The following is a 13,904-nucleotide window of genomic DNA, read 5'->3' as shown; positions in this document are numbered from 1 at the left end:
TTAAACTTTGTTTTTAAAAATGTGTTTTTTTCTGCAATTCTTTATGTGAACCATGTGAGTATCTTTATTACATGTTTTATATTGACCATCTTTCCTACACATGTAAATGCACTGGTGAAGTTACTGCCCACTTGTCTGTGAGGTAGTGACAGGCACACAGTTAAAGGAACCTACTATACCCTCCTGCTCATGTGGCTTCTTTACCTACCAGGCATTGCAGTTCCCGGGGAGACTAAGGAAGGATTTGTATGTACACATGTACATGTATGGAGAATACCAGCATATCTCTTGGGGGCAGCCCAAGTTTATTTCCAGTCTTTTTTTAGTGTCCCAAACAGGGTAGTTCATAGGAGTTTGGTGGGGTCTTTAATTTTTTTTTTAATTTTAATTTTATTTGTGTGTATGTGCATGTGTGTATGTGCGCATGCGCGTGTGCACACAGGTGCATTTGTGATTGTGTATGCACATGGGAATGCACACATACATTGAAAAGGAAAGAAAACTGTGCAAAAATTTTTGGAGTTGTCTTTTAAGTGCAGTCCAAGCTGGCCAGAAACTTAAGATCCTCCTGCCTTCGTTTCTTAAGTGCTATTAGAGGTGCGCATGTGCCAGCACTCAAGGCTTGCAGTGCAAAGCTCAATCTCTCTCTCCTCTCTCTCCCTCTCCCTCTCTCTCCCTCTCTCCCTCTCTCCCTCCCTCTCTCTGTCTGTCTCTCCTCTCTCTCTCTCCTCTCTCTCTCTCTCTCTCTCTCTCTCTCTCTTTCTCTCTCTCTCTCTCTCAATGGGGTGGCTGAGATTGATTCTTGATCCTTCTTTCTCTGCCACCCCAGAACTGGGAGTAAGGTGGGTGTGTACCACCCCTCCTTGCTTCAGCCTGTTTCGGTCACTGTGACTTCTGTTAAGCATTCAGTGCAGTATAGCCACAGATGTAATTTATTTAGGTGATTACTGTTTATTTTGTGGTGACATTTTGTATTTTATATACAAGAGAATGTATGTATCTTAAGCATTATAATGAAAGACCCAGAAGATCTATTATGGAATTGCACAGATGCCTTTATTACTCTAAGCAAAGGAGTTGATTTTCCTTTAGACAGCATTTCACTCACTCACATACAGTAGTTCAGTGGATTAGATTTACAATAAATAGCTGGAAAGGTAAGTAATCTCCATCATCAGTCAGATACTCATGTGCAGAACTTCCAAATTGCCTAGTAGACCCTAGGTAGTAACCATCATGTGTTTGTTGGTATCTTTCACTGTTTAACATTTAGAACTTAACCATGTGATACATATCTGAAAGTTATTTTAAGTTCATATATTTCTTGTGTACATCTTAAAGTGATGGCTTGCTGACTAGATAAAGTAGTTTTGTCCATCTACAGATGAACAAAAGAGTTAGAAAATGACCCCATCTTTACAGAAAAGAAAAAAACACACCCTGTGTTTTCTCCTTACTTGCAGATATCCACACAGTATAGTCTTACAAATTTTCACAAATGGGATACAGTGAGGTGAAGTAGTAGAGGCAGGGTTGGGTAGATCTCAGATTCTGAGCACAAAGCTGAGCCCCTTTATTCCATGCAAAGAGCTGTCATGCATACAGTGTAGTGTGTGATACAATTAGAATCAGGAGCTTTTTGAATATTTTGCTTTTTGGGCAAGTGAATTCATTCAACATATGCTGATGAATGACTTTTTTCCCACATTGCCTATGCTTTGTTTGCATGTTAATGACCCCTCAGAAAATACCAAGCAATATATTATAATGTCCCACTGGTAAACCGAATGCTTGCCTTTCTGAGTATTTATAGGTTTAATTAAAAAACTGAGCATGTGTATTTTTAAAGCTCAGATATTTAAACTTGCAGAGGTTGTGCCTACAAGCAATTGAAAGTATGTGCAGGCTTTAATAAATTGTAAAAAATGAACACAACATTTTATTCAAAGCTGTTTCCATAGCATTATAACCCTTTTATAAATTAGCCATTATGTATCTAGTAAAGATTGGGGTATTCATACTTTTATGCCTCTATATGCAAATAGACATGTTAAAATCCTAACAGGTACCCCAGATAAATTGTACAGGACTAAGCACAACAAATAACTTCAAAGATAGTGAAAGCAAATACCTAGAAATTTTAGTGTTGAATGATAGATAGGTAACTTAGAACTTGCTAATGTGAATATGAAATATGAAAAAAGTAAGTAAATTAGTTGTTTGTTCTCCCAAGCAAGACTATAAGAGCGAGGATATCCTGTTTCCTATGCAGCTCACGCAGTTTCTGTTCTGTGAGTTTTACTCTTTTGAAACAAAAATATATATGTACAGCCTTCTTTAAGTTAGGAATGTCTGAAGAGAATAGATTCCTTTATCCCAATATTCTTCCCATTGCAGAAGCATGAGGTGCACAGAGCAGTGCAAGCACAGGGACCAGTCCAAGATAAGAAAATAGAATGGATTTTTCTGGGCTGTGAGTTTTCATGTGTTCAGAATTCACGGTGCACAGTGGTAGCAACAGCAGAAACCCCAGAGAATCCGGGGACACTAGAGGTTGAGCAGCAAGCTGCTAAGTGTTTGAAATCAGAGTGTCTAGTAAGGTTGTTCTGCACTGCCTACCCACCATGATTTTACCCATGCAGATTCCGGGGCTCATGCATTGCCTTATGATCTATAGTCCTTTTTGCTGTAGGGCTTGTTTCGCAGTATGTTATCAATCTCATTTACCACGTGTGATGTCATCTTAGGGAGGACCTGAGGGGGAGGAAGGAAGCACAAAGGATGGTGTTAGTGTTGAGCATTTGTCTTGAGTAGTCAACATTAAACAGTTATTTATACGTGCTACATGTTTGCAAGCCATAGCTGGAATGAAGCCCCCCCCATGCCCCACCCCCATTCCCCACACTGGACAGAGCTTCAAGTCAGGGATTATGTTTCAGAAATGAAAAACATATGTGAAGACTCAGCAATACAGAGTAGCCCTATATCAGTGGAAATTCAATGTAAGTAATCTATGTTAGTTTTAATTTTTCTAGCAGGTAAGCCAACTGTCTTAAAATGGTATAGTTATGCATTTTTATTCCATTGTATCCAGCTAACATGTTTTTACTTAATATCTGTATCATTTTAATGTGAAATTAGTATAGGAATTAAGGTACTTCAGGGGTATTTCTAAGTCTTTCAAATCCTGTGAACATCTATACTTATGTATGTATGTGTGTGTGTGTGTGTGTGTGTATATATACACACACACACACACGTATATAAATATATATGCATACATACACACACACACACACACACACACACACACATATATGGACAGGCCATCACCATCATTCATGTACTCAAATAGCCTTATGTGCCCAGAAGCTGTGGCAGTGGATAGCATTGATCTAGAGACTGGTAACAGTTTCCAGCTGCTGCTTAGAACCGGTGAAGGATGTTTGCAGCTTAATAGGCCTCCCAGAGAGATGGAGTGGCATGACCATGAAGAGTGAAATGGAGTGATGCTAAGGAAAGACCAGTGGAGATGGTAGGAATAAGAGAAAAGAAGCTGGAATGTAGGGGTGCTTGAATGCCACTTTATAGAGCTAGGACTTTTTTCTGTGGGTTGTGGGGGAACCTCTAAGCCAGTGCTGCAGACCTCTAATATAGTTCCTTGTGTTATGACTAACTATAAAATTATTTTTGTTGCTCTTCATAACTGTAATTTTGCTACTGTTAGGGATTGTAATTATTTGATATAAGACCCTTGTGAAAGGGTTGTTCAACTGCCTAAGGGGTTGAGACCCACAGATTGAGAACCACTGCTCAAAGGCTACCTGGGGAAAGCCCAAGGATGAGTTGGGGGTCAGGCGTTAACATCACAGTGTAAGAGACAGTACAGGACTCAACAAGGCCAGTGACAGTGGAATGGTAAGGGGAAGTCAGGAGTCATTGTGGAGCAGGATGTGTTGTGTGCATGTGGGGCTTCCTGTGCAGCTGACTGGCATGCAGGCAGCTGCTCCTTCAGGGCTAGCATTGATTGTGAGAAGTGAACCAAGGGTACACATTATGCCATGAGACAAGGGACAAAGACCAGCTTTCTGTCTGGAATAGTCTGACCCTGTGTAGAGCCTGGTGAGTTGCAATTAGGATGACCAGCAGTCCTGCTGGCTGAGGTGACCTTGTCTTTACTCCAGGGCTGCCTTTAGCAGCCTGGGGGCTTGGCACAGTAGGGCAGCTCCTCCCCCAGGGAAACCTGTGGTTCTAGTTATAGGTTTTTCTACCTGAAGCTAAGGAGGAGTTTTGTTTCTTGCTAGCTAGCTCTGGAGTCTCAGGTTTTAAATAGCTAGTGTTACTTGGGGGACTTAACAGTGACACTGGAGATGAGAAACTGGATTTAGTGGAAGGAAAATCCAGTGGGCTAGCCATGTAAGACCAAAAAAACAAACAAACAAGCAAACAAAAAAAACCAAAAAACAAAAAAAAAACATTATGTCAAAATACATAGAAACAGTGAAAACATAAAAGTACTTGAATAAAACATGAAAATGTGTGTAGTGTTAAAAAGTCCAGTGTTTTCTAAAGGAGCCATGCTTTTAGAATTTTATATGAAATCACTCTTTCAAAACTGCAGATATTTTATAACATTTTAAGCTATGATGCAGATTTAATGAGATTAAACCAGTTGTACAACTTTTAAGCCGTGCAGATTTAGTGAGATTGTACAATTGTACAACCTTATTGTTAACACTGCCTGGAAGACATGGAGGTTTAAGGGAAGTTTGTCTAGTGTTGCTGGGACTGGGGGTCATCAAGGAGGGGCCTCCAGGACTGTGTTCTTTGGAGATGATGGAGGGTTTTACAGTTTGGGTGGTTGATTACTTTGGAGGTAGAGCATCCACTACTATTGGGGTATGTGGGGGTTGGGTCTGAAGTCTTCCTGATGGCTGGAGATTAGAATCCCAGGGAGGGGTTGTGTGTGTGTGTTTGTGTGTGTGTGTGTGTGTGTGTGTGTGTGTGTGTGTACACGTGTGTGTGTGTGTACACGTGTGTGTGTGTGTGTACGTGTGTGTGTGTGTGTGTACGTGTGTGTGTGTGTGTGTACGTGTGTGTGTGTGTGTGTACAAGGATGTACACCCCTGTGCCATAGGCATATTTCATTGTGGAGTGTAGCTGCTACTTTCCAGTCCTGTTGACCTTTCTTTTTCTCATGGTGGCCAGCACTCCACATTTTCTGTACATTGGCAGCCAATCCCATCAGTGTTTTGGCTTCCCCAGATATCTAGTCTATCTTTCATCACATCCCTGGCTTCCATTACATCATGTCTAGACTCTTATGTGCTGGTGCTTGGGGTGAAGGAGAAGGAAATTTGGTAAACCCTTGAGTTAGCAATGAGGCTGCCTGGGTATCACCCCTTTCCTTTGCCCTTTGAGAATAGAAGTCCCAGTCAGCCAGAACCTTGCTAGGGAATAAAGTACCCTTTCCCTCACTGCCTGGTAGGCTCCTGCAGCTCTGACAGCTCAGATCTAGGGCTGCTTCTTCATGCCTGACCCTGGCCCTGACTTCCCTTGGGATAGAGGATGATAGTGTTAGCATGATAGGAATTCCGAATTTCTCTTCCTGCCAAAATTTGTATCTGCCTTCCCAGATCTGCAAATCCACCCACTCCACTTCCATTGCCTCAGTGATGACCATAGCCCTGCATTCTGCTTTCCTGGGCAGGCTCAGGAATCTCTGAACATTCACATAGACGCATATCTTCTCTTTAAATCCTGGAAAGGATTCCGTACCTATGAGCCATGTTCCCTTCTAACCTAGGTCCCTTACACTGCTATATTTGTTCCTGGAATATACTCCTGGGTTTCTCTCATGCTGTGGAAAGGCATGTAAGTCAATCCAAAGACTCAGGATAAACATCCTATAAGGAGGGGCATTTGCAAAGATATGACGACGTCAAGTAGGCCTCCTTGTTTCTCAGTTGTTCTTTGGTACAACATTTTGTTTGCTTAGTAGTCCTTACATAATCTGAAATTTTGTACATTTTTATCAGTCTCCTAGTATGTATGTAAGCTAGCTTGTTGAAGACTGGACAGTATCTTGTATTCTGTGGTGTTTCAGTACCTCATATATTGTGAACTCTCAAGAGACCAGCTGTAAAGTGTAGAATTCTTAATTTACTCTTTCTTAAGCCCTCCAGCAGTTTGAGGACAGGATCTTATTCTTACTCATCACAGTAACCCAACTGTCTGGCTTGGTGCCAGATGCAGTAAGTACCCCATACACAAGCAGAATTGCAATCACTGAGTTGAATTTCAGTTCTTCTGGGTACAAACCATGCCTCTACCCCATCATCTTTGTGTAATGTTATCTTGTCTCAGTGCATAACTGAAAATGGAAGATGGTGTGGTTCATTGGAGGGGGCATTCCCTGTGAAGGGTCAGACCCCACAGAATCTAGGAGAAACTATGGCTGGGCAGGGTTTGGAAACAGGTGGAGAGAATTACCCCACTGCCTGGTCCTGAGAAAGGTGGTGGCTAGGCAACCTGTACCATTTCAGTTAGTCTCCAGTGCATTCTGGTCTGTTTCTAAAGCGTTTTAAATACTCCTGTCTCCACCTTCATCTCTGGTTCTGGGGGAAGTGGCAGGGCTTGTCTTAGGAGTAGATGGCTAGAGGAGAAGCTGTGACAGTCTATTCCCCAGGAAGCAAGAGGGAAACACCTTGGCAGTGGGTAGGCTCATCCTAGGGCCGTCAGCGAAGCGGAGAGGGCAGGCTCAGGTCTGAGATGTGTTCAGTAGTGAAGAAAGGTATCCATCCCATCAGACCACTAACCCCACACCTTTCCTTAGATGCCCCCAAGCATCTTCTGACCTCCTCCTCCTCCTCCTGCTTCTACATAATCCCCAGGTGCCGCTGCACCCTCTGTTCAGCACCTAGCCCTCAGGTCATCCCTTGGGGGGCAGGGCCTCGCTGTAGAATGAATGGCCCTCCTGGATTTTCTTCCAGGGGCATGTGATCCTGAAAGTTCCAAATAGGAATTTATTCCCCAGTTACTTTTGGAGTAATAACTAAGGGCCACATAGTAGGAAGTGGGAAGTCAGTGGAGAAGAGAGCCAGAGGTCTCTGATCTTCAGCCTTACTGTCTAGCAGAAGAGGCAGACAGTTATCACACTTTTTTTTTCTTTTTTTTAAGCTGAGGATCAAACCCAGGGCCTTGTAGGCAAGCGCTCTACCACTGAGTTAAATCCCCAATCCCATTATCACACATCTTATCCTAAGTGGTATGATGAGTGGGCATCACAGGATGCTGTTAGATGGCGGGAAAGGAGTCACTTGGCATACTGTATTGGCAATAGTTTGTGAAAGGAACAAGTGAATAAATGATGTGTGTATTTTGTCTTATAACTGTTACATATCAAGCAGGCACTTAAACATGCTTTTATGGTTAGACCTGGGAAGTCAGTTGCCAGGCATGAGATTGGAATGCACTGCCCCACAAAAAATGAACCACTGGAATTTGAGAAACTTGTTTGTTACATAAGCAGAGGACAGCCCTAGATCCATGTGTTGTGAAGTGTGCTGTTGCTGCTTACGGCTTTGTGTCCCCGATACCTTGTCCTGGACACTGCCTGGAGACACACTGTAGCATTCCCTGGAATTTGCTGGAAGGGACTTCAGTACTTGCCTGAATGGCACCAAGGTTTTCAATGAGTTGCTCAGGAGTGGATGATCCCAGGAGCACAGAGCTCACACCCTCGTTTCTCAGGCACCATGCTGGAAAGAGCAGAGCACGGGGTCAGGCTTGTTGATGAGCTTCAAAGCATCAGCTACAGTTAGGTTTGTTGCAGCCAAAATTTATTAACCTGTGTGTGTGTATGTGTGTGTGTGTGTGTGTGTGTGTGTGTGTGTGTGTGTGTGTGTGTGTGTAGGATAGAGGATACACAGTGTTCTCTGGGATTTCAACCTGGGACAGCATTCCTCTTGTTTAGAAGTTTAATACAATCAATCCATGCATTTGAATAGTAGGTTTGTGGTTCTGGCTTTCTTACGTTTTGCCCCAGTACCAGAGTATTCAATACAGCTAGCTACATAGGAATACATCGTTCCTGAAAATACCCAACACTGCTCACCAACTAATAATGTCTGGATTCTTGTTTCTTCCAGGCTCCCTTTCTGTCTTATACGTGGTGGCACTTTCCCTCATCTGTCAACCTTTTGCACTGATGATCTCAATTGCTTTTTTTTTTTTAAATCAACTCTCTGCGCCCTAATCCTTCCTCTGCTTTAGCAAGTCCCACCAGAACTGAACCTGTGTTTCTACTTGGGGGTAGTGGAGTGTTCTGGAGAGAGCCGTAGAATCTCGTGCTTTGGTGCCTCACAGACCCCTCTCTCTTGCCATCTTGCCATTGGCCTTAGCCAACTTGATAAACCTCTCGCTGGCCCTTGGTCATCTCTTTCTCCCCAAATGATGTAAGGTATCTGGTCCTACTCTTTTGGTACTGTTTGTGGGCTTTTTGTTTTTGTTTTTAGGCAGGGTCTGGGGTAGCCCAGGCTGGTCTCCAACTTGCTGTGTAGCCAGGGATGACCTTGAACTGATTTTACTGCCTTCTGGGGAGTGTTGGAATCACAGACATGGGGCAACAATGTTGCCAGGATCTCTGCCCTCAAGCCCTGTGGTCACTCTCAACAGGTGACACTTTTTCTGGACCGTATAAACATTGAGTCCACCAGGTAGAGCAGTCCCCATTTTTCTCCCGGCTGGCTTTTCACAGTGGCACTGTCCACTTGCAGATGATGACTGCTATTCCGGCCTGGGGCCACAGTGTCCTGCATCCAGCTCCCTTTGCTTTGACCAGTTAAACACTTGTCCTCTGTCCTCTGAGTCTCTTGTCTTCTCCAACTTCTGGAAGTTCTGAAAGGTCAGTGTAGACTCCTGTATCCCCTTCATCATAGTCCGGCCCCTTCCTTACCTTGTTCTGGAAGCCAAGGCCCCCAGGAGCCTCCTGGTTCCAGTGACCGTCCTAGCGTGGGTCTGCGTGTTTCTGCTGGACCCTCTGCCTCTGAACACCTCTTCCTGACAGCCTGGCTCTGCCAGTCTCAGTGCCCAGTGCCAGCAGCTCGGCCTCCCAATCGAGAAATCTGGACTCTTTAAGGATTGTCTTTTTCTGATTCCACTTTCCCTTTTGAATTCCCTGTCTAATTGTTTATTCCTCCGGTTTCTCTAGTCCTTATCCTTAGCATGTAACAGAGTTACATGGAGGGCTTGTGAATCACCCTCTCTATGCCTCACAAAAGATTTCTTACTTAGAAGATCTTGGCTTGAGATATGTAGCTTTAAAGTACTGATAGGATAACTTTTATTTTAGTTTTCTTTTCTTTTTCTTTTTTGTCCAAGTTGTAGCTCAAGGATGGCCTTGAACTTCTGATTCACCGCCCCTGCCTCCTGAGTCCTGGGATTAGAGAAATGTGCTACTACCTGAGGTTCATGCCCTGTTGAAACTTAAATTCAGGGCTTCGAGAATGCTAGGCAAGCGCTCTGCTGTCTGAACTGTGTTTCTAGCTTGGGAATTGAACTTTAAGGGGAAGGGAAGAAAAGGCTTTATTGAGGTAGACATTACATATCAAACATCATTTTCTCTCTCTCTCTCTCTCTCTCTCTCTCTCTCTCTCTCTCTCTCTCTCTCTTTGTGGTTTTTCGAGACAGGGTTTCTCTGTGTAGCTTTGTGCCTTTCCTGGAACTCACTTGGTAGCCCAGGCTGGCCTCGAACCTGCCTCTGCCTCCCAAGTGCTGGGATTAAAGGCGTGCGCCACCACCGTCCAGCCATTTTATCTCTTTTAAAGTGTACCTTAACTACCTTTTTAAAAATAGTTTACCTGTCTTTAGCGATTTTAGTGTGTAGCCGTTACTATTTTTAATTCAGTTCCAGTAGACTGTCCACTCTATAAAACCCCTGATGCCTTACAGGCATTAATTGATGCCTAGTTCTACCTCAGCCCCCGCTCCCCCAGTCACTGACTCGGAACGTTTCATTGAGATAGGATAAAGGCATCACCTTTTGTGTCTGCTTTCTTTCACCTCTTGTATGCATGTTCTCTAGTTGCATCTGTGTTGAAGCGGTGCATCCTTTTCCTGCTGCATGCTATTTTGTTGTGTAGACACGTGAAGATCACTGCTCTGGTTCATCCCTCCTCTGCTGCCGCTGTCCTCATTCAGCCCTCAGTAGCTCTCCCTAGAATCACTGGTTTTCCCACTTCTTGCTCCTGCTGCCTCTCCCTTCATACAGATCGCTCACTCCTAGCCGCGGCTTCTCTAAGTTTTACAGCATCATTTTACTGACTTCAGCTCGGGCCTGACAAAGATCACTTTCCTTTGAGATGACCTGCATTTCTTACCCTGGCAACTTTTATTTTTGATTCTGCCTCTCTAGCCTCAAGGTTCCTGCCTGAACTTTTCAGGAGCTCTGGCTTGTTAATCACTTTATTCCTAAACATCCATGATTTCTCCTCCTGTGGGAGCCCCTTGCCTGGAATGCACTTTTGGCCTCACTTTTCCTGTGCCTCATTAACATCTCATCCTTTGTGGTTCCCAGAGGTCCTGCCTTCTCCAGAAAGCCTACCCTGAATTCCAGGCCAGCTTGGGTGCCCTACACATGAATTCCCTAGCCCCACAGCCTTCTCAAAACTATAAATCCTATACTCACAACTATTAATTTTCTTGATTTGCCCATTAGGCTGTGCGATGTGGCTATCTTGAATTGGATGCTCAGCCACTCACTCCATACCTGACACAAGGGACACAGTTTGCTGGAGAACCATAGGCTTGATTCATCTCCCGCACATCTGCCTCTTTGTTCTCAGGGCCCTGCCCTCAGTGGTCCTCTAAGCTGTTCCCAGGCCGTTGAGGCAGTCACCGAATCCTTCCAGGTGGTCGTACTCAGCACCCTCTCCCTGCTTTTCCTTTCCCTTGGCTTTGTTGCCTTCTGCTTGGCCCTTAGAATTCCTTTTGGGACCAGTGAAAGCTGAGTGCAAAGCAGTGAACTGATTTCAGCAACACCCGATTCCTCTGAGGGCTGCAGGGCGAAGAGAGGCCGCTTTGCAGAGCTGGATGGCGCCTGCAGCTGATTCTTCATAATCGGCCTATCTAACTGGGCATCTCTGGCTAGCACATCCATAGTGCCTGTTGGCTGCCAGTGAGCTGAGTGCTGGCTCCTGGGCATGTGTGGCTAGGGAGCACCATGCAGGTCCAAGCAGTCTGTTTCCTGCAGGAAGCCTCCCCTCCCCAAGTCACTCTCTGTCCTTGGAGATCAAAAGCAATGAGTCTGGAAATCATTCTGGATAAGAACAACTACTTGTTTGTAAAGAAAGAAGATGACAGGCAAGAAAAACATCTCTACAGTTCCTCATGTGGTGGTGTCCCCCAAACATAAAATGATTTTGTTGCTACTTCATAACTGTGATTTTGCTACTGTTATGAATAATAATGCAAATATATGATATGCAGGATATCGGACATGCAACCCCTGTGAATAGGTCTTTTGACCCCAGAGGACCCACAGGTTGAGAATCATTGATATAGGGGCATAGAAGAAGGGAAGGAAGGAAAAACCAACACGTATCAATTTAAACCCATGCTCTGTACAAAGGGTGCGTCCTGACTATCTAACATCCAGGGACAATCTTCATTTTTAAAAGGTTTCCTCTCTAGGAAGGTATTGTTCTTCTGTTTCTTCCAGAGTTTACTAGAATCGTCTTGGTATTTGTAGGGAATTGGTTCCTTCCTCCCCACGATGCGGGCACACTCAATTCTGTTTTATAAAATGGTGTGACATTTGCATACACATTCTCCTGTCTTCTCTTCGAGTCATCTCCATATTACTTATATGCCCAATACAATGTAAATGGTTGGTTGACTTGGTGGATATGGAGGGCCAAGTGTACTCAGTTCATGTTCCCACCTGAAATCTTATTTACAATGGTAGAATATGTCTTCCTTGTGTATGTTAAGAAAACCTCCAGCCTAGTGTGTCTAGCTCTATGTAAATACACTCTCTGGCTTCTGGAGATGGAGACCAAATCCAGGGTGTTAGCCCTGGCCTTTACTCAACGGGCCATCTCTCCAGCCTTCACTTTCCTTATACTGGTCCTGTTCACTATAATTTTTAAATGTCTGACCTCAGCAGAGCCACGCTGTCAACAAATGCTCCATGACTTATTTGCACAGGCCTTACCCTGGTGGCATACTCCTTTAATCCCAGCACTTGGGAGGCAGAGGCAGGAGGATCTCTGAGTTCGAGGCCAGCCTGGGCTACAGAGTGAGTTCCTAGGTATCTGATTTGCTGCACTTTTTTATTAGGATTTTCCCCTTGGAATTAAGGCCTATTTTATTTTATTATTATATTATTTTTTTTGAAGCTGAGGATCAAACCCAGGGCCTTGCACTTGCTAGGCAAGCACTCTGAGCTAAATCCCCAACCCCGCCTATTTTATTCTTTAATCTTAGTTACCATGCCAATTCTAGTGAGTCATCCGGTGACATCTATGAGACAGGGTTCCTCCTAGCATGCACCCCACAGGATGTTCTGAGCCTAAGGAGGTAGGACAATGACAGTGGCATGTGTGTGTAACACAGCCTGGCACTCCCCAACCCTGGCAAGTTTGAATGCCTTTGTATTCAGTTCTGGGTCACTAACTACGTGTGACATTGAGCCCATGTTCAGGCTGAAGGTGCTTCATATGTAAAACATATGCTGTGTTTTGAAAACAGGCTGAAAAAAAGTATTTTAAAAACTTCAGTAACGTTATATATGCCGAAATGGTAATTTGGGAATAGATCGTGTTAAATAGATTATTAAAATTAATTTTGCCTCTTTCTGTTTTACTTTAAAAATACTTTTGGTCAGGCGATGGTGGCATACTCCTTTAATCCCAGCACTCGGGAGGCAGAGGCAGGAGGATCTCTGAGTTCAAGTCCAGCCTGGGCTACAGAGTGAGTTCCTGGAAAGGCTCCAAAGCTACACAGAGAAACCCTGTCTTGAAAAACCAGGAAAAAAAAAAAAGATATTTTTGAAGTTTTAACGTGTGTGTGTGTGTGTGTGTGTGTGTGTGTGTGTGTGTATGTGTGTGGGTGTGTCTGTGTGTGTGTGTGTGTGTGTATGTGTGTGGGTGTGTCTGTGTGTGTGTGTGTGTGTGTATGTGTGTGGGTGTGTCTGTGTGTGTGTGTGTGTATGCCATATGTCTTCAGGTGCCTTTGGAGGCCAGAAGCGGGTGTTAGGTCCCCTGGAGCTGGAGTCACAGAGGGTTGTGAGTTGCCGGACGTGAGTGTTGGGAATGGAATCTGGACCTCTGGAAGAGCAGGGAACACTCCTAACCACTGAGCCATCTTTCCCGCTGCTGTCCTCCTTTCTTATTACGGCCACTGGCACATTCTAAACGAAGTAAGTGCTTCCCATTATGTGTTAACAGACAGTGCCAGTGCATGTGGTTTTTGGGTGGCTGTGACCTTTCACAGACTCCCCAGCATGAGAAGAACAATTTTCATGGCTGTTGAAAAGTTTCCAGGGGCAGCTGTCCTTGCAGTGTCAGCTTGCAGGGTGGCAGGAGCCAGGGGCCTCTCTGTCGCCCTGTTTCCCAACCTCTCCCCAGCCTTGCCTGAGTGTCAACAGGGGTAGAAGCTTGAGCCAGAAGACATGGGTGTCATTGTGTAGTGACACAGTTCACCTCAGATGCTTGAAAATGTGTGAAAGGTTTCTCTTTTTCTTCTCTTTCCTTTCTTTCTTTCTTTCTTTCTTTCTTTCTTTCTTTCTTTCTTTCTTCCTTCCTTCCTTCCTTCCTTCCTTCCTTCCTTCCTTCCATCCTTCCTTCCATCCTTCCTTCTCTCTCTCTCTCTCTCTCTCTCTCTCTCTCTCTCTCTCTCTTTCT

At 44.3% G+C, this 13,904-nt stretch overlaps 1 protein-coding gene across 1 annotated transcript in view; it reads right to left on the bottom strand.

Moving 5' to 3' along the window:
- Nucleotides 1-1,032: 1,032 nt before the first annotated feature.
- Kcnab1 (potassium voltage-gated channel subfamily A member regulatory beta subunit 1) overlaps nucleotides 1,033-13,904 on the bottom strand; it is a 250,881-nt gene continuing 238,009 nt past the window's right edge. The window contains exons 13-14 of the mRNA XM_036189972.1: nucleotides 7,672-7,760; nucleotides 1,033-2,754 (exon numbers count right to left, since the gene is read on the bottom strand). Of these exons, the coding sequence (XP_036045865.1) occupies nucleotides 2,665-2,754; nucleotides 7,672-7,760 (179 nt within the window). The 3' untranslated portion in view covers nucleotides 1,033-2,664. The remainder of the gene's footprint in view (nucleotides 2,755-7,671; nucleotides 7,761-13,904) is intronic.

This window comes from Onychomys torridus, chromosome 6 (assembly GCF_903995425.1).
Source record: "Onychomys torridus chromosome 6, mOncTor1.1, whole genome shotgun sequence".
NCBI lineage: Eukaryota > Metazoa > Chordata > Mammalia > Rodentia > Cricetidae > Onychomys > Onychomys torridus.
The sequence above is the reverse complement of the archived record's forward strand: the minus strand, read 5'-3'. Positions and strand labels throughout refer to the sequence as shown.